The 17255-nt window shown below is 49.8% G+C and overlaps 1 protein-coding gene across 3 annotated transcripts in view; it reads left to right on the top strand.

The window, feature by feature from the left end:
- Positions 1-17255, top strand: part of LOC119430998 (protein shifted) — a 281749-nt gene that overhangs the window by 166270 nt on the left and 98224 nt on the right. For all 3 annotated transcript variants that reach the window (XM_037698467.2, XM_037698465.2, XM_037698466.2), the window contains exons 5-6: positions 14371-14475; positions 16947-17042. In XM_037698467.2, the coding sequence (XP_037554395.2) occupies positions 14371-14475; positions 16947-17042 (201 nt within the window). The remainder of the gene's footprint in view (positions 1-14370; positions 14476-16946; positions 17043-17255) is intronic.

The following is a 17255-nucleotide window of genomic DNA, read 5'->3' as shown; positions in this document are numbered from 1 at the left end:
TCTCCTTGTAATCCCAACTTTTTGGCTTCTCGATGAACCCTAGATGCCTCTTAACGCTCTTCTATAGCTTCTTTAATTTCCTTGTTCCACCACTTACGTGGTTTCCTCTTTCCAATCCAACAATTGTTTTGCCGTGTCCGCCTTATTTCATGCTGCATAACCTCCACCAGTTCCTTATATTCCCGGACTGCTGTAGGAAAAGCCTCAATTTTCTTCTCTATGTTGTTTGCGATCTCTGTTATTTGCTCGTTATTCATTTTTAAAAACTCTGAGGCTATTGGTTCATGTTCTGCGCTGGTATCTCGCCCAAACTTTAATGCTAAACGTCTATGATCGCTTCCCAGGTTATTTTTTCCATTTTCGTCTATTATCATTTGGTCTAGTTGTTCGTAGACCATTTCTGAGACTAAGGCGTAGTCGATACATGACTGCCTGTTTCCGCATTGCCACGTTACCTGTCCATGACACTTATTCTCCCTGTTAACTACTATAAGGTTCTGTTCATCACACAAATCCAGCACTAGAGAGCCGTTGTAATCAGTATATCCGTCTAAATCGTCCATGTGCGCGTTCATATCTCCCACTAATATCACCTGGCCCGAGTTACTGAACTCATTAATATCGCTTCTAATGCAATCGACCAATTCCTTAATTTTTTTTCTGCTATCACTACCTGTCCATAGGTAAGCTACTCCCAGCCACGTCTTTTTACCTTGCCATGTGCCACTAATCCATAAATGCTCTTTACATGTCTCGTTTACCCTTCGCCACTTCAGACCAGGTTGGCCACGTTCTCAAGGGGATCGCGGACGACGCGTTCAACTTGTTGATCTTCAACAATGTGTCTACCATCGACGTCATTGTCAAGGAATGCCGCCGCTTTGAGCTCGCCAAAAGTCGCCTCGTCATTTCACAGTTCTCCCGGCTCCCTAACACGGCTGCGACGTCGTCCTGCGTCGCCCTTACCTCTTCACCCCCCTCCGATGAGACCGTCACGCGTATTGTTCGCCGCGAGCTCGAGGCTGCCAGTCCTGCCACGTTCCATCCGCGCCCACTTGACCCCACCATTGACCAACCAGCCCCAGCGATCTCCCTCATTCAGGAGGTTGTGAGGCAAGAGTTTGCTAACCTCGGTTTTCCTGCTGCCTGCTCTGCCTCCCGACCTGACGCCCGACTGCTGCCGACAGCTGCGCCTCGCAGCGATCTGTATTCCCCTCTCAGATACCGCAACCCTACAGAGGTGGAGAACTCCGGACGACAAGCCCATTTGCTTTCGTTGCCACCGCATTGGCCACGTCGCTCGCCACTGCCGCACCTCCTGGACATCACCGTATTCGAGCTACTTTTCCCCGTCTCCTCGCCCATATGCCGACCCTCGCCGCTACTCGCCTCACCGTATGCCTTCTAGCTCTCACGTATCCGTCGATGACAGTCGTCCCACTCGCTCGCCGTCACCTCAGCGCCGTCGGTCCCCGTCGCCCCAGCCGCGCCGCTATTCGTCGCCGACCAATTATGGACCCTCCCGGACGGAAAACTAGACCATGCAGCTCCTGGGGGTAGCGCTGCATTATCTTCGTCGTATCAAAATCCTCTATTGACGCTCCCAACTCACCAGAACTTACTTGATGTCCATGTCGACGGTGTCCCTTTGACGGTGTTAATAGATACTGGCACCCAGGTGTCCATAATTAGTAATAACCTCCGTCGTCGACTGAAGAAGGTCCTCACGCCTGCTACTAGCCGAGCCGTACGCGTCGCCGATGGCAGCACTGTTGCCGTCACTGGAATATGTACTTCCCGTATAAGTATCACCAACCGCCACGTTCCAGTTCTTTTTACAGTGCTGACCAATTGTCCCCATGACCTAATCCTTGGACTAGACTTTCTTACGGCGCATTCAGCTTTCATCGACTGTTCTACCGGTACCCTTTACCTCGAACTTCCTCTACTCGCGCATATTCGTGCTGAACAGCCGAACAACTTTACTACGACCGCCTTCGTCCGCCTGCCGCCTAAAACCTTGACTTTCGTCGATTTGCTTTCATCTTTCCCTGTTCCCGATGGGGATTACGTCGCTTCACCTGTTCCTGATGTCCTTTTGATGCGCGATATCACTGTGCCCCACTCCGTTGTAACCGTCGCCGATAACTGGACATGCCTCCCCGTCGTCAATTTTGGCCTAACAAAGCAAGTTCTACCCCAAGGCATATCGGTTGCAACGCTGCGTGCTGTAGGAGATGACCACGTCATGGTGTTTTCAGTGGACGGCTGCTCCGATTCTTCACCATTTCCGCAGGATGCTATTTGCCTTGAAGCAACCTTTAGTCCCATGATTGCTGCGGACCTATTGCCCGAACAAGCAGCAGCTCTGTGTCGCCTTTTGGTTTCTTAGCAAGACATCTTCGACCTCAACAATCGACAATTGGGCCAAACTTCAATTGTTAAGCATCACATAAATACTGGTGATGCCAGTCCTATTCATCGTCGGCCATATCGAGTTTCTGTTTCAGAGCGTAAAGTTATTCAAGATGAAGTGCACAAGATGCTTGCCAAAGGCATTGTTGAACCCTCGTCGAGCCCTTGGGCGTCACCCGTTGTGCTTGTTTAAAAAGAAAGATGGCACGTGGCGCTTCTGCGTCGATTATCGTCATCTAAACCGAATAACCAAAAAAGATGTCTACCCCTTGCCTCGCATTGACGACGCCCTCGATTGTCTCCACGGTGCCAACTACTTCTCATCAATAGACCTTCGGTCTGGTTATTGGCAAATTTCTGTGGATGAAAGGGACCGAGAGAAGACCGCGTTTGTCACCCCTGATGGTCTATATCAATTCAAAGTTATGCCATTCGGTCTATGCAACGCCCCAGCCACATTCGAGCGCATGATGGACTCTTTGCTTCAGGGGTTCACATGGTCAACATGCCTTTGCTACCTAGACGATGTTCTCGTATTTTCGCCTACGTTTGAGACACACCTTGAGCGCTTATCAGCTGTTCTTCAAGTCTTCCGCGAGGCTAGGCTCCAACTAAATTCCTCGAAGTGTTACAGTGCTGGGCCACCTCTTCGACGCATCCGGTATTCAACCAGACCCGGAGAAAATTCGTGCTGTCACGTCTTTTCCTGTACCTCAGTCTGTCAAAGATGTACGAAGTTTTGTAGGACTCTGCTCCTACTTCCGACGGTTCGTTCAAGACTTCGCAGCGATTGCCCGACCACTTACTGATCTTCTGAAGAAGGACGTGCCGTTTACGTGGGGTCCCGCTCAAACTGCCGCGTTTGCCCACCTGACCAACATTCTCACCACGCCGCCTATTCTGGCCCACTTTGACCCGTCCTGCCCTACAGAGGTCCGTACCGATGCCAGTGGTCACGGTATCGGAGCCGTCTTAGCCCAACGCCAACAGAGACGCGATCATGTTATCGCCTACGCTAGCCGCCTCCTCACAGCAGCGGAGCGCAACTATTCGATTACAGACCGTGAATGCATGGCCCTCGTCTGGGTGGTTTCTGAATTCCGCCCGTACTTGTATGGCACGCATTTCTCTGTAATCACGGACCACCACGCGCTCTGCTGGCTTTCCTCACTCAACGATCCTACCGGCCGGCTTGGTCGCTTGGCTCTACGGCTACAAGAATATTCCTATGCGGTAGTCTACAAGTCGAGCCGCCTATATCAAGACGCAGACTGCTTATCACGCTATCCAGTGGACGAACCACCCGCCGACCCTGACACCGATGCCGACGCTTGCATTTTCTCGGTTTCTCAGCTGCTCAGCTGCCACAAGTCGCCGACGAGCAACGCCGTGATGCCACCTTGCGCGCCATCATTGATCGTTTGGAATCTTCGCCTTCTGATTCGTCCCTTCATTTGTTTGTTCTCCGAGATGGTGTATTATACCGCCACAACGTCCGCCCCGACGGTCCTGCCCTACTCCTCGTCATTCCTCGGCATCTCCGGTCAGCTGTTCTCCAAGAACTTCACGACTTACCAACGGTAGGTCACCTCGGCGTCTCCCGCACCTACGACCGGATTCGCCGACGCTTCTTTTGGCCAGGCCTTGCCCGCTCCGTCCTGAAATACTTTGCGGCGTGTGATAAATGCCAGCGCCGAAAAACACCATCGACGCTCCCTGCGGGGTGCCTTCAACCGCTCGACATTCCTTCGGAGCCGTTCTTTCGCGTTGGCTTGGACTTACTTGGCCCTTTCCCTCTATCAACATCTGGCAACAAGTGCGTCGCTGTGGCGACAGATTACGCCACGCGCTACGCCATCACCAGAGCCCTTCCAACAAGCTGCGCCACAGATGTCGCCGATTTTCTTTTACGCGACGCGATTCTGCAGCATGGAGCTCCACGCCAACTACTCACTGACCGTGGTCGGACTTTCCTTTCTAAAGTCATCGCCGACATCCTGCAGTCCTGCTCAACCAGGCACAAGCTGACTACGTCTTACCATCCACAGACGAATGGTCTCACGGAGCGTCTCAATCGAATCCTGACAGACATGCTTGCAAAGTATGTCTCGTCTGATCATACTGATTGGGACATTGTCCTACCGTATGTCACATTTGCTTATAACTCTTCACGTCACGACACTGCCGGCTATTCCCCGTTCTTTCTGTTGTTTGGCCGAGAACCCACATTTCCACTGGACACAGCCCTTCCCTCCGCCGCAGCAGAGACCACCGAATATGCACTTGACGCAAACACCAGAGCAGCCCAAGCACGCGAAATTACCCGCGCTCGCTTCCTGACCTCCCAAGAGAACCAACGGCGTATGTACGATCGACATCACAGAGACGTTCACTTTTCGCCTGGATCCCTGGTACTCCTACGGTCACCGACTCGTCACGTTGGCCTGTCTGAAAAACTCCTGTCTCGGTACACAGGACCATATCGAGTGCTGCGTGCCGTGACTCCAGTTACGTATGAAATCGCCCCAGTCAGTACTAGTGCCTCGTCTGCCCCGTCTTCCACTGACGTTGTGCATGTAGCACGCCTAAAACCGTACTACCTTCCTGCTCCCACTGACATTTAGACGCACCGAGACGGTGCTTCTGCCGCCGGGGATAATGCTACATGCATATTGCGTGTTTCTTCCGGACGATGCGCGCGGGCGCCCAGACGAAGAAGACGAACTGCTCTTGGCTCTCGAGCTGTCGGCTGATCTGGCCAGCGCTGCAGCTACCTTTTGTAAATATACTTGTAAATAGTCTCCTGTACTTATTATTGCGATAGCAATTATATGGACACTCAAAAGCAGATTTCTGCCGTGGGCGTCGCCGTCGCCGTCGCCGTCGCCGTCGCCGTCGCCGTGAGGTTCCGTATGACGTCATTTGGAGATGAAATAGTCGCCGATAAGTGGTTCTTGAGGGAAAGGGAAAGTTGACGCTATCTTCTGCAGCCCTTGAGGGAGCACGGCTCAGCGCCAACGGGGAGGGGTAAGTGGGAGCGAAAGAAGGGATAGAGTGGAGTCGCCATGGCTGGGCGAAGCAAAACCGGCAGGCATAGGCGGCACGTATCAGGCCGAGATGGAAGGCCTTGGTGTGCTGCAGAGTCTGCAGGGGTGTTGTGCCAGGCCGGTCAGGCCCGGGGTGGGATGGGAGGCCGTGAGGCCTTCCCGCTTGTAGAAATGTCCTTAGAGGCGTGCGGAGAGCCCTGACGAGTCAAGGAACTCCACGACGCCTCGAAGTGCAGAAAGGTGGTGTCGGCCGGGGAAGAGGAGATCTTCCTCCTTGCCAGAGGGGAGGCCCAGGCGGCGGAACTCCTGCAGGAGTGGGCCCCGCTGCTGGAGGTACGCCGGGCAGGCCAGCAGGAGATGTTCGATCGTCTCCGGCTCCCCGCAGGAGCTGCAGGCCGGGGACGTCGCTCGTCCCAGTCGGTAGCTGCGTGCTGCCGTCCAGCTGCAGCCGATGCGGAGCCGGAGAAGGAGCGAGGTCTCCCTGCGAGCCAGGCCTCGCTGGGGGAGTGGTCGTGGGGGGCATCCCAGTGCCACCCGTTTGTCTGGGTGGTGGGTCGCCAGGTGTCGCCGCAGCCTCAGTCCAGTGAAGTCGCCCTCCGTCACGGCCCGACTGAGGGGCACAGTGGTGTGGTGGGCGTCCTTCGCCAGGAGTCGCCGCGCGCCGAACGCTGTATGTACGAGTGAAAGAGCGCGAGGGGCGCGTCTTTCACGGGGAGTGAACGCACGGCGGAGAACAAACGCGCGTTCTGCGCCGTGCTCGCTTAAGGGCTGCAGAAGTAGGCGTCTCTTTTCTCCTTTACAATCACCATATATGTAGAGCAAACGCGCCTTCTTCAGACGCGCGAGAGGCCGTGGGGGAGGGGGAGGGAAGGGAGGCGACGTTTAGCTGCGGCACCAAGTGCTTATTTATATCAGAGGCTCCGGCAACAGTCACCAACTCCGCACGCATTTTGAGCTAAGGCGTTCAAAACGCCGATGGCGTCGACAACAGTTCTGCGTGTTGCCGATGCTGCTGCATGTCCAAGTTTATACAGCTGATAAAGCTAATATCATTACTCCGTATAGCTCTCTACAAGTTTGCTATCGCAATTGATGCTTCGCCTTTCAGGTGAAACTGCGACAACTTTTCCTTCGTTCGCGTAACATTTTATTTCTGCTGTACTGAAACAATATTTTTTTTTTAATTTTTCAATTTATTAGTTCGTTCTTGGTGACCCTACCAACCAGTGATTCTGGCGCAAGACTGTGCAAGCTAGCTATGATGTCACGCGGAATGGCGGTGCTGACTTGAACGCGGCATTTTCATCCGAGCTTTTTTTTTCTTGCACGTTTGCTCACAGTGTGCCATGCGGTTCACTTTAAATTGTGCCTGACCTAGCGCACGGCATTGATTGGCTAAAGGTGTGAGTGCAGGTTTTTTTGTTATTGCGCAATTTCACTGGGGCTACGGCATCTGACGCGCTGTCTCTCGTCGTGACGATAAATGCAGAATGCTCCGCGAAAAAACGTCGCGCTATGTTCGTTCACTCTCCGTAATACAGGCTCCGAGTGTACGACGGGAAGCTATATTAGTAAGTCAAATGTTTTCTAAATGATACTGTGGAGCATTGTTCTCTTGTCTGATAACTGTTGCATATGAATTCTTGGTGTCGCACGGAATTGCGAATGATTCTGTGAGAAGGTTTCGCATATTTTGCTATACATTACGACTGTGGTACTTTTCAACCATTGAAACATGTTTTGTTTTGCCAAGTATATTGGTTACACTATTCTAGACGAATAAAAGTGAAGTTGCTTTTGAAACCTCCTTGGCACTGTCATTTATTTCCATCCTATTTGCTCACCTTCCCAAGGAACCTACTGGAGCAATTGCCGTCAATAACAGCCTAATTATGATCAAATTAAGACATACGCCACTCCTATAGTTTAATGAAACGCTGGCTCTTCAGCTCAGGCGAGTCGCAAGCTCGCCTCAGCCTCAGAAAAAAAATAACTGCTGGCGTAGCGGTCGAAATGCCGGACGCTAAAGAAATTCAAACAATCGCGCCAAGCAGCATATGACCTCGACGTCATTTGTATTTCCGGGTGTGACGTCGTACGTTTTCCTTTTTTTTTTGTCGCCACCACACATAGGTGGCGACGGCTACCGCCCGCCGCCATTTTCTTGACATGTGGGCTCTTATGCAAGTTTCGCTACCAGTTTGCATGTACCTTGCGAGCACAGCGAAGGATGAAAGAGCAAACGCGGAGCGCAAAGGGGGATGAAAGACGCGAGGAGGACAGTGTAGGAGGATGCGCAGCGGAGCCATGAGGCGGAAAGAGGAGGAGGCGGGTATGGCGAAGGCGTGAGAAGAAAAGCGTAGTGTGGCGAGATGGCGCCAGAGTAGCGCGCGTCATCTGACGGCTGCTGTGAACCGCGCCCACACGCTGCCTCTTGCGATCTCTCGATTAGCAAGGCAGTCGCGCCACACTTCGCTTCGTTTGCAATGTGCCGCACGAGACAGATTGTCCACGCCAGCCAATATATCGCGAAATGAAACCACGTATGGAGCTGCGCTCAAGTATTAGGGAGTATGGTAATCGTCGATGAATTTTCTTTTTTTTTTTGCCTTTTGTGTTCGGGCTTCATTCCACAAGTGGGGCTAATAATATGTTTATGCCACGTCACGTCGAAGCGCCACGCACCTTCATCACCGCCACCTGCTCTGTGCGCCCGACCGGTCGGTCGTCTGGGATCGGTCGTCTGGGGGCGCTGAAATAGTGGCGCTATGATGCAGTTGTTTTTGTATTTCGCGGGCTTTCTTTAAGGGCAAGTACAAAAAACTCCATCAACGGGATTTAGTCGCAAACACTTCAGCTGGCTATTTTTAAATGCGATCTACAACTTTCATATTGGTAGTTTCTTGCTGCAGCTAATATTTGAAAAGTGAGGCTTTTACTTTATATGAAATAATTGACTTTGCAAAATGAAAAAAAATACCGCAGACTAGGTCGTGCGATCCTCAACACCCCCGAGTTCGTTTCAGCCCACTAGCACACGCCGTCGTTTTTAAGAACTTCGTTAATTTTAGCTTGGACACGCTGTATATAGATCTGTCCTGTTTTACACAACAGAAGGGAGTTAGCCAGATGTATCCACAAAACATACATGCATGCATGCATGCATGTATGTATGCATGCATGCATGCATACATACTGTGAAGTTGAAGTTAACTTGGCTCGGACGAATAAAATTTGAAATCCCTACTTTTACAATTCTCTGAGAGATATTTCAATTTCAATGCATGGCATTAATATTATAATTTGTACAGTTTAGGAAAATTAATCTGTCTGTTCTGATTACTAAATTACACAGTAACTGTAGTTTCAGAAACCGTATCTAAAAGTTCAGGTTCCCAATTCTTGGCCAATCCCCCGAAGTGGGTACGAGTCATGTGCTGAGGACATCATCATCATCATCTCGGGCGCTGGCAAAGCGGGCGCGAAGAGGGAGAAGACGACGAGGCAGAGATAATAGAAAACTTTATCATTCATTCGAATCGACTGCCTTCCTTAAATAGTCAATTATAACAAGTAATTAGAACACCAAGCAGAATTCATCTTCCTTTTTTTTCTTTTTATCTTTTTCTAATTTTTTTAAAAATCCATTTTCTCCAAACCGCCCAATTCTTGGCCGATCCCCCACGGTGGGTATGTGCCATTTGTACTGTGGATCATCATCGTCATCATCATCATAGAATGTTTTGAGGCAACAACAACAACAACAGCCGGCCCAGTGAACGGGTGCTGTCTCTGTGTCTCCTTTATTCCATTACAATGACGCAGCCGACGAAAGCCCAGTCTTAAGGCGCTCCAGCCTTCAGCAACGTGCTGCGGAGCCCTTGCGTCCTCCGGCATCTCGCCGTCCAGGGCCCTTCTGGCGAGGGAACGCCGTCCACGCTTACCTTGTCATGAATGCCGCACCTGGGACTACCTGGATCTCCGAGCCACCAAAGCATGCCGTTCACGCTGCCTTGGATATGGATCCTCGCCGTCGTGGGTGCCTCCTTCGGTCAGTGAACGCCGTCTACGCTTCCCGTGATCTGGATCACTGCCCATGAGATCATCGAAATTTCAGCCAGCAAAGGATGCCGTTCACGCGTCCTCGGTTATGGCGCCGGCCACCCTACCGCCGTCGCAAGCACCCACCCCACCATCCGGGGACGGCGTCCTAGCCTCCTCGGTGGCTCTAGGGCGGGACTCTACCGGTGATCTCGTCCAAGCCATAGCCAAGCTGAATCACCAGCTCGCGCTTTTGACGAACACCTTCGCATCCGTCGGAGGTTGCGCCGTTGCACGTCGCACTGAGAAAGCGCTTCGGTCCCACCGTCTTGGACCTGTCCTGCCTGGGAACGCCGTAGACGCTTCCCTTGACGAGAATATTATCATGAGCACTACTTCGACTCCTCAGCCACCAAGGTATGCTGTCCTTGCTTCCTTGGTGGTAGAACCGGCTGCCGCGACTACCACAACGACCACACTTTCCGTGGACACCGGCCCTGGTTCCTCGGGCAACTGAACAGGTAGCCTGGCGGAGTTGAGCCGCTGCGACTTCCAGGAGCCGGCTTACGTAAAAATACCGCCCTGTCACGGCTTTCAAGATGACGTCATCCTTTGGTTTCACACCATCAATGCCTTGGGTGACCGGTATGCTTGGCCAGACCACAAAAGATGGCTGGTTGCAGCCAAACGACTTTTCAGTGCCGCAAAGACATGGGACACCTACGAAGGCGTGAATGGCCTGAATGGAGTGCAGCTCTGATCGCTGCTTTCGGCCCGCTCATGTATGCCTGCGACGAGCCCGACCAGCACTGGTCTGCGGCCGGAGCTCCTGAGGAGCACCACCTTGACGCGGCCGTAGTTCCCAGCAACGCCTGGACAGAGAGGTCCGCAGGCTGCCCCACCGCAGACACCGGCTCCAACCCCAGACGGTGGGAAGTATATGGCGACCACCGCTCCTGCGTCGACCCGGGCGCGTATTTCCATTTGCTAGTAGGTACAGCGTTTGACCGCTGGCGCCACGCTGCGCCGCTCGCGCGTACCATGTTTCGAGCCGCCGCCGTTGGAACGGAGGAGGCGTTGACGGAGAAAACGCTGGGCTGGTGGTGACTTAGCCTGCTGTTGGGATCGGTGGTATTATAAACGCATCACTGTTTTGATGATCCAAATGTAATCTCACTATCAGGGAGGGAGCAGTCTACCTGACTGGAGCAGTATTTTTTTTTATTTTGGGTGTTGCTACGCTGCGCTCCGCAACACCCCAACGACCGCCGCTTCGCGTCGGCGCCCGGCACCACGGCTGCCACCGTGGCGCCGGGGTTCAAGCGACCGCGCTGGCAAACAGTGAGAGAAAAAAAAAAGAAAAGCGTGATATAAAAAACAAACAAAAAAAGCGTAGCCAGAGCGGGTTTCGAACCCGCGTACGCAAGATCCCGAAGCGAGCGCCGTAACCACTCCGCCATACAGCCACGCTTCGAAGGGTGGCATTTGTGCAAACCATATCATTGCGTTCGAGCGCCCTCGGTGAACGGAACCACCTAGAAACGCGGTACGTGTGAGCGGCGCAGCGTGGCGCCAGCGGTCAAACGCTGTACCTACTAGCAAATGTAGTGTTGCGACCCGGGCGGCGCATCACAAACCGACACCACCACAAGCTCTGAACACGCCGAAAGTCACCGCTGCTACTTTCACGTGGCAGTCTACGCAACACCGTGGTCTACGCCGCGGGACATGATCCCTGACTCGTCGGAGCCACATCGCTGCATGTCCCCGCAGTCATTTGCCGAATTCGCGGCCATTCACAGCGCATGGGGGGAGTTGAAGTTGAAATTTATTTGCATCATCACAGTGCGGGAATGCTCGGGCAAAAATTGAAAATCAATTCACCTGAGAAGCGCCCGAGCCCCCATATACAAGGCATACAAAAAGGGCTACAATATACACTAACAAGGCATTTTAGCTGTTTATTATTGCAGGTCAACCTCTGGTGTTATGCAGTGTAATATAATACGAACAGCTTGACAATAATTATAAATACATAAAAAGCACTAACAGCAGTGGAAAAAAAGTACTGACATCATGGAATGAAATACTCTCGTGTGTTACGTATGCTGCACATTTCCACATGAATGTTTTGGAAAATTAGTCTGCTTAACAGAACTGAAAGCGCATGACGTAACATTTGCCGCGCATGCTGAGTACGACAAAATGGCACGTGCCAATACTCTTTACTGCGGAATGGATATACAATGGTATTCGTTTTCAGCGATGATATGCTAAGAAATTCGTGCTCGCAGTTATATACAGATTTTTTGTATCTCATGCATAGCAAATACTCGTAAAGTTTGGGCACGGGAACAACGTTAAACTGACGAAACAGTTCAGCAGTGTGTGCATTGTAATCAGCACTAGCGATATGACGTAACGCCTTCTTTTGTAGCACATGCAGTTTGCCAATGTTAGACGATGTGGTACTTCCCCAAACTAGGAAACTATTTAGTTAAGATGTGATAAGAACAGTGTGTTATAAATTAACAATTTTACGGATACAGGAAGGTATGAGCGAAATTTTGCTAGAACACCAACACACCTACTTAGGCTAGACATAACTGAGCTAACGTGAGGATCCCAGCTCGTGTTTTTATTGAAAAATATTCCTAGCGTTTTTACAGTATCAGCTATTTCAATGTTGCAGTTTTCGAACTTTATCACTGGTTGTACAATAAGCGAATATTGACGCGCATGGAACAACACAGCTTTTTTTTTTTATTTAGTAACAGGCAATTTTCAGCGCTCCATATACTAAGTTTTTCCATAGTTTCGTTAATAACCAAGATAAGGTGTTGCATGTCGCTGCTTTTAAATAGGAGGCTTGTGTCATCTGCATACAAAATATAACTTGGATCGTTGCTGATAGTTGTTATATCATTAATATATAGCAAAAACAATAATGGGCCCAGGATACTTCCCTGGGGGACTCCTTATGTGGCCATACTTATATTCTTAAAAGGCCTTACTTATATTCTGGCAAGTAGACACGTGGTTTCCTATCGTCACACACTGGCATCGATATTGTAGGTACGTTTTTAGAAGGAGTGCTGCGATTCCACGAATACCATATAATTCCAGTTTTTCCAAAAGTATTTCATGGTTGATCCGATCGAACGCATTGGAGTAGTCTACAGATACATCGATGCACAATTCTTTGTTTTCAATGGACTCAAGAATTAATTCTTTTTGCTTTAGGAGAGCTATTTCTGTGGACCTGTTAGGTAGGAAGCCATACTGCGATGAAGTAATCAAGTTAAATTTCACGCAAAACTTCATTAGTCGCTTATAAATTATCTTCTCCAACCCCTTGGAAAAAATGGGTAGAATCGAAATTGACCTATAGTTAGCCATGTCATTTTTGTCACCACTTTTAAAAATCATGCTGGCTTTAGCTACTTGCATCAGTTTTGGAAAGTGACCTGAAGATATTGATAAGTTATATACATAAGCCAATATTGGGGCTGTTATTTCAACCACGTGTTTAATTAGAGCTACCTCAATACCATGAATATCACGTGCTTTGCTGTTTTTAAATGAATTAAATATGGCACATATTTCGGCCTCATTGGTTGGTTCGAGATACATGCTAGAAGGGTTCTTATTTATGGCATGTTTAGTCCTACTTGACCTTTGCGGAGCTGACACAACATCTCTGAGAAACGTATTAAATTGTTCAGCAAGCTCGAATCCCTCAATACGGTGACCTTGATGGTTTAGCTCTGTGACTGTTGCCGAGACCGGTGTGCGATTTAGCAAACTGTTGAGCTTATTCCACATCTGCGCACTATCCCTACATTGCTCTTTACTAAACTGATCGTGCAGAAAACAGCGCTTTTCATTTTTTAGAAATGTGTTAAGCTTATTACAATATTTTTTATAAATATCGAGATCCTCTGGTGACCTGGTCTTAAGAAATTTTTGGAACAATCTTGCTTTCTTTTTTATTCTGCGCCACGATGGATCACTGATGGAGGCCTGGCTGAAGGTCATTATCATCAAAGACCTGCCCGCACGCGCAAGACGCGCAAAAGGCCAGTCGCGCAACGCTCGCGGTTTTTCGTCTAGCGCGGCTGATTCAAGCGCAATGACGGAACTTGATCACTCAGCGGCAACACGGAAAATACGCACGTGACAGCTGAGCCGAGCAGCCGTTCATCGTCCAGAACCTGCTGCCGTACGTGCACACCTGCAACGGGATAATCGTCGGCTAGACGTGCGACCAGCGCGCTGCAGTCAGTGCCGCCCGCCAGAGAAGCTGGTTGTGCGCTGGACGGCTCACCAACGACGACCTCACTCCCTGGACAAGTTGCTTGGTTGCAAGCGCGCCGGAAACTTGCAGCGTGGCCGAGTGCGAAGATGAACTTGGCCTCGGGCGCTCGCAAATTGGGCGCGAAGAGGGAGAAGACGACGAGGCAGAGTTAATAGAACAGCGGGCCCAGTGAAACGGGTGTTGTCTCTGCGTCTCCTTTATTCCAATACATACATACATACATACATACATACATACATACATACATACATACATACATACATACATACATACATACATACATACATACATACATACATACATACATACATACATACATACATACATACATTCATACGCACACATGCATACACACACACACACACACACATACATACATACATACATACATACATACATACATACATACATACATACATACATACATACATACATACATACATACATACATACATACATACATACATACATGTCGCACCTTTTGTGACTTTGCTAGCATAACACGACTACATTGTACAAACAGCTGATTATGATATGCAAATTGTGCAGGTCCAGACCCTGAATGTGACCGCAAATGCGCCAACGGGGGTCGCTGCAACGCTGAGAAGATCTGCGAGTGTCCGAAGCGATACATGGGCCGCTACTGCAGGACAGGCAAGTGTCATGTGGCGTCACTCGCTCACCCCCTGATGCGCTTCCTACCGGCAGCACGAAGATGTACGCCGCATTGTTTTTGCTTATCTGCGACTAGTCAAAATAACCGTGAAAATAGACTTAGCATCACAGAGCAAGTTTCCTCTGTCTGAGGCTTACACATGACACTGGAAGAGCAGCTAGGAGCAAATGTAAACCAGGGAAGGGCCGTTTGTATCTGTGCCACGGAGTAAAATGTAAATAGCGAAGGCACGAAACACTCGAATAGCTTGCGGCCGTTCTGTGGCATCACAAGCGGCTGGCTGCACTATGTTTGATAGTATGATAGCTTCTTGATTTTATGCTGTGATTGATAATGAGTCAGTTAACAGATGAATGGAAAACTGTGTCATTACTCAGTGTGTCATGATATGCGCGCCCACGAGAAGCTACTTAATGGCATCATCACTACTAAAACGATTAATAAATGGTTGCACCCCACTAAAATTTTAGCATATAAATGTGACGTTTGCAAGCAGCTCGGAACCATGGCACCCTTCTACCAGTGGCCGTACATGTCAGCAAAAATACTGTGAACTGTGTTTTTTTTTTTTTTTTTTTTTTTGGTCAGCGCTGAACGTGAACGTGATTGGCGGACAATGAATAAGTGCTACATTACGCGCTAATAAGCTTCGCCTTATCATCATCATTATTATCAGCTTACATTTATGTCCAGTGCAGATCGAAGACCTCTTCCAGCCATCTCCAATTATTTATTTTATTTATTAGTATACCCTCAAGACCCAGAGGGCGTTACAGAGGGGGTGGGTACAATGTAAATGTCCTGCGCTAGCTGATTTCAACTTGCGCCTGCAAATTGGAATCAATTGGAAGCTTCGCCGTACATTTGTGTCCAAATATGTCCCCAACAGCCTCAGGTGTGCCTAAGTATTCCGGGAACTGAAACAGATGAGGCTGCTAATAATGAATGAGGTGTATATGGACCGAATACACATCTGTGCCACTGGTACGGTCTCATCTACCGAGGTGCCGTTGTCATACCGTCTACGAAAAGTGCAATCAAATTCAAACTGTCACACACGACAACATCGGCGGCGGTAGAGCTTGCTGCCCTGCGCGCTGCTGTAAAATACTTCCTGCAAGAGAGACATCACAAATTGTTTATTTGACCCCCCTACCGCCTCATTTTCATGTGCTGCTAAGAGTGAAGCAAGGATCCATAACAACGCCGGCAGTGAGCTATGACTTTTATACAGCAGTGAGAGCGAGGAAATAAGTGATTAAAATAAAATCCGCAAGCAGTGCGAATTCGCGAGCGAATGAGCAATTTTCCATAGTTTTATGTTAGAAAAAAAGTAAGGCTCGTAAACACCCACACAAGAGGAGGGGCCTAACTTTTACCTAACACGAATCCCTGCCTGTGATTCTCATTTCCATAACTCTTGGCATGAGAAGCGAAAGAGTCTTGGCAAAAGGGGTCTCGACGCCCTTGTAAAGAAGCGTCAGTCTGTCGTCTGGACGGACACCGAAGGAGGCCGAATTCCGTTGGTGTCGTTTAGTTGATTCGGTGCAGTTTGCTGTTGATTAATCGCCGGACGCTGAACATGAGCGTTGTACTTTAGAGGCCTGAATATCAGCACAGCGACGATCGCTCTCAACATGCCTTGCAGGGAAAACTGGATTGCCAGATGCACTTGGAAGGCACGTGAAGCTCCCTTTTCGTAGCCTGAAAGTGAACTCGACAATCACTGCTTTACCCAAAGGTCGTATTATTTCAAGCTGAAACTTGTTGCTCCAGTTCTTTCAAGGTAATTTCACAGAGTTTAGCGGGTTGTAACAGTGGCGCGTGTCTGCGATGTCGCCTTGCCAACGCCTAGGTCTGAAGAAAAAAATACTAAAGCTGCATTTGTTCAATTGGTGAAAGCGATTGGCAGCGAGGTTCGGTCATCGCAAATAAATATTGTCCCGAGCTGTCTTACTATGCAATATTACAGCGCGCAGCTACTTATTTCGGCATCTCTGAAATCCGACGTCGCCTGCTACATTACAACGCGCTTCCTTCGACGTCTCACTGTGCCTGCCTGTCTTGTTTTGGACTTGAAAGGGTTTCGTGTTCTGGCGCGTCCCAATCGCGGACTGCGCTTGTTTCTATAGGGGAAATGAGCGACGAGGACCCCAATTACAGTGGAGCACACTCCGTTATCATCGTGCACTTTTGCCTAATGTGCGCCCACATTTGCGCAGTTATTATTTTTTAGAAAAAAAGCCCATCGGTGTAGTGGCGCCGCAGCTAGAGCGGGTGAGCATTGATCGCTCACCTCGTTGGGAACGTCTCCACTGAGCACAGCCTAGTGGGTCTAGCCGCATCTGAATGTAGAACCCCAAGTGTCGTAGGTAACTTGCGTCGCCGTGGAGGAGGAGGAGGCACATTCCTTGAGCTCTGACCTTGGTCGTGGCGGCCTGCCCAGCAGCGCTGTGCTATCCACAGTGCATGAACGGAGGAACCTGCGTGGCCCCAGGAGTGTGCGACTGCGCCGTCGGATACCAGGGACCACACTGCGAAGGAGGTGAGTGCCTTTTCTTCACTGCAGTGTAGCAGCGTATCCAACTCTCGCTGCCAGTTGGACTAGCTCCGCCTGCATGCGTACTTACGAAACCAAGAAGGCTTTAAAATGCGGTGAGCGAATAGGCCAAACCGAGGAGCTCGATTTTTTTATTGCGAAACAACCAGTTGAAGACAACGGATACGAGAGAAGCGTAAGAAAAATTAACTCGTTTTA

Source organism: Dermacentor silvarum, chromosome 10, assembly GCF_013339745.2.
Source record: "Dermacentor silvarum isolate Dsil-2018 chromosome 10, BIME_Dsil_1.4, whole genome shotgun sequence".
Classification (NCBI taxonomy): Eukaryota; Metazoa; Arthropoda; class Arachnida; order Ixodida; family Ixodidae; genus Dermacentor; species Dermacentor silvarum.
Note: the sequence above shows the minus strand (reverse complement) of the source record. Positions and strands in the feature narration are given on the sequence as shown.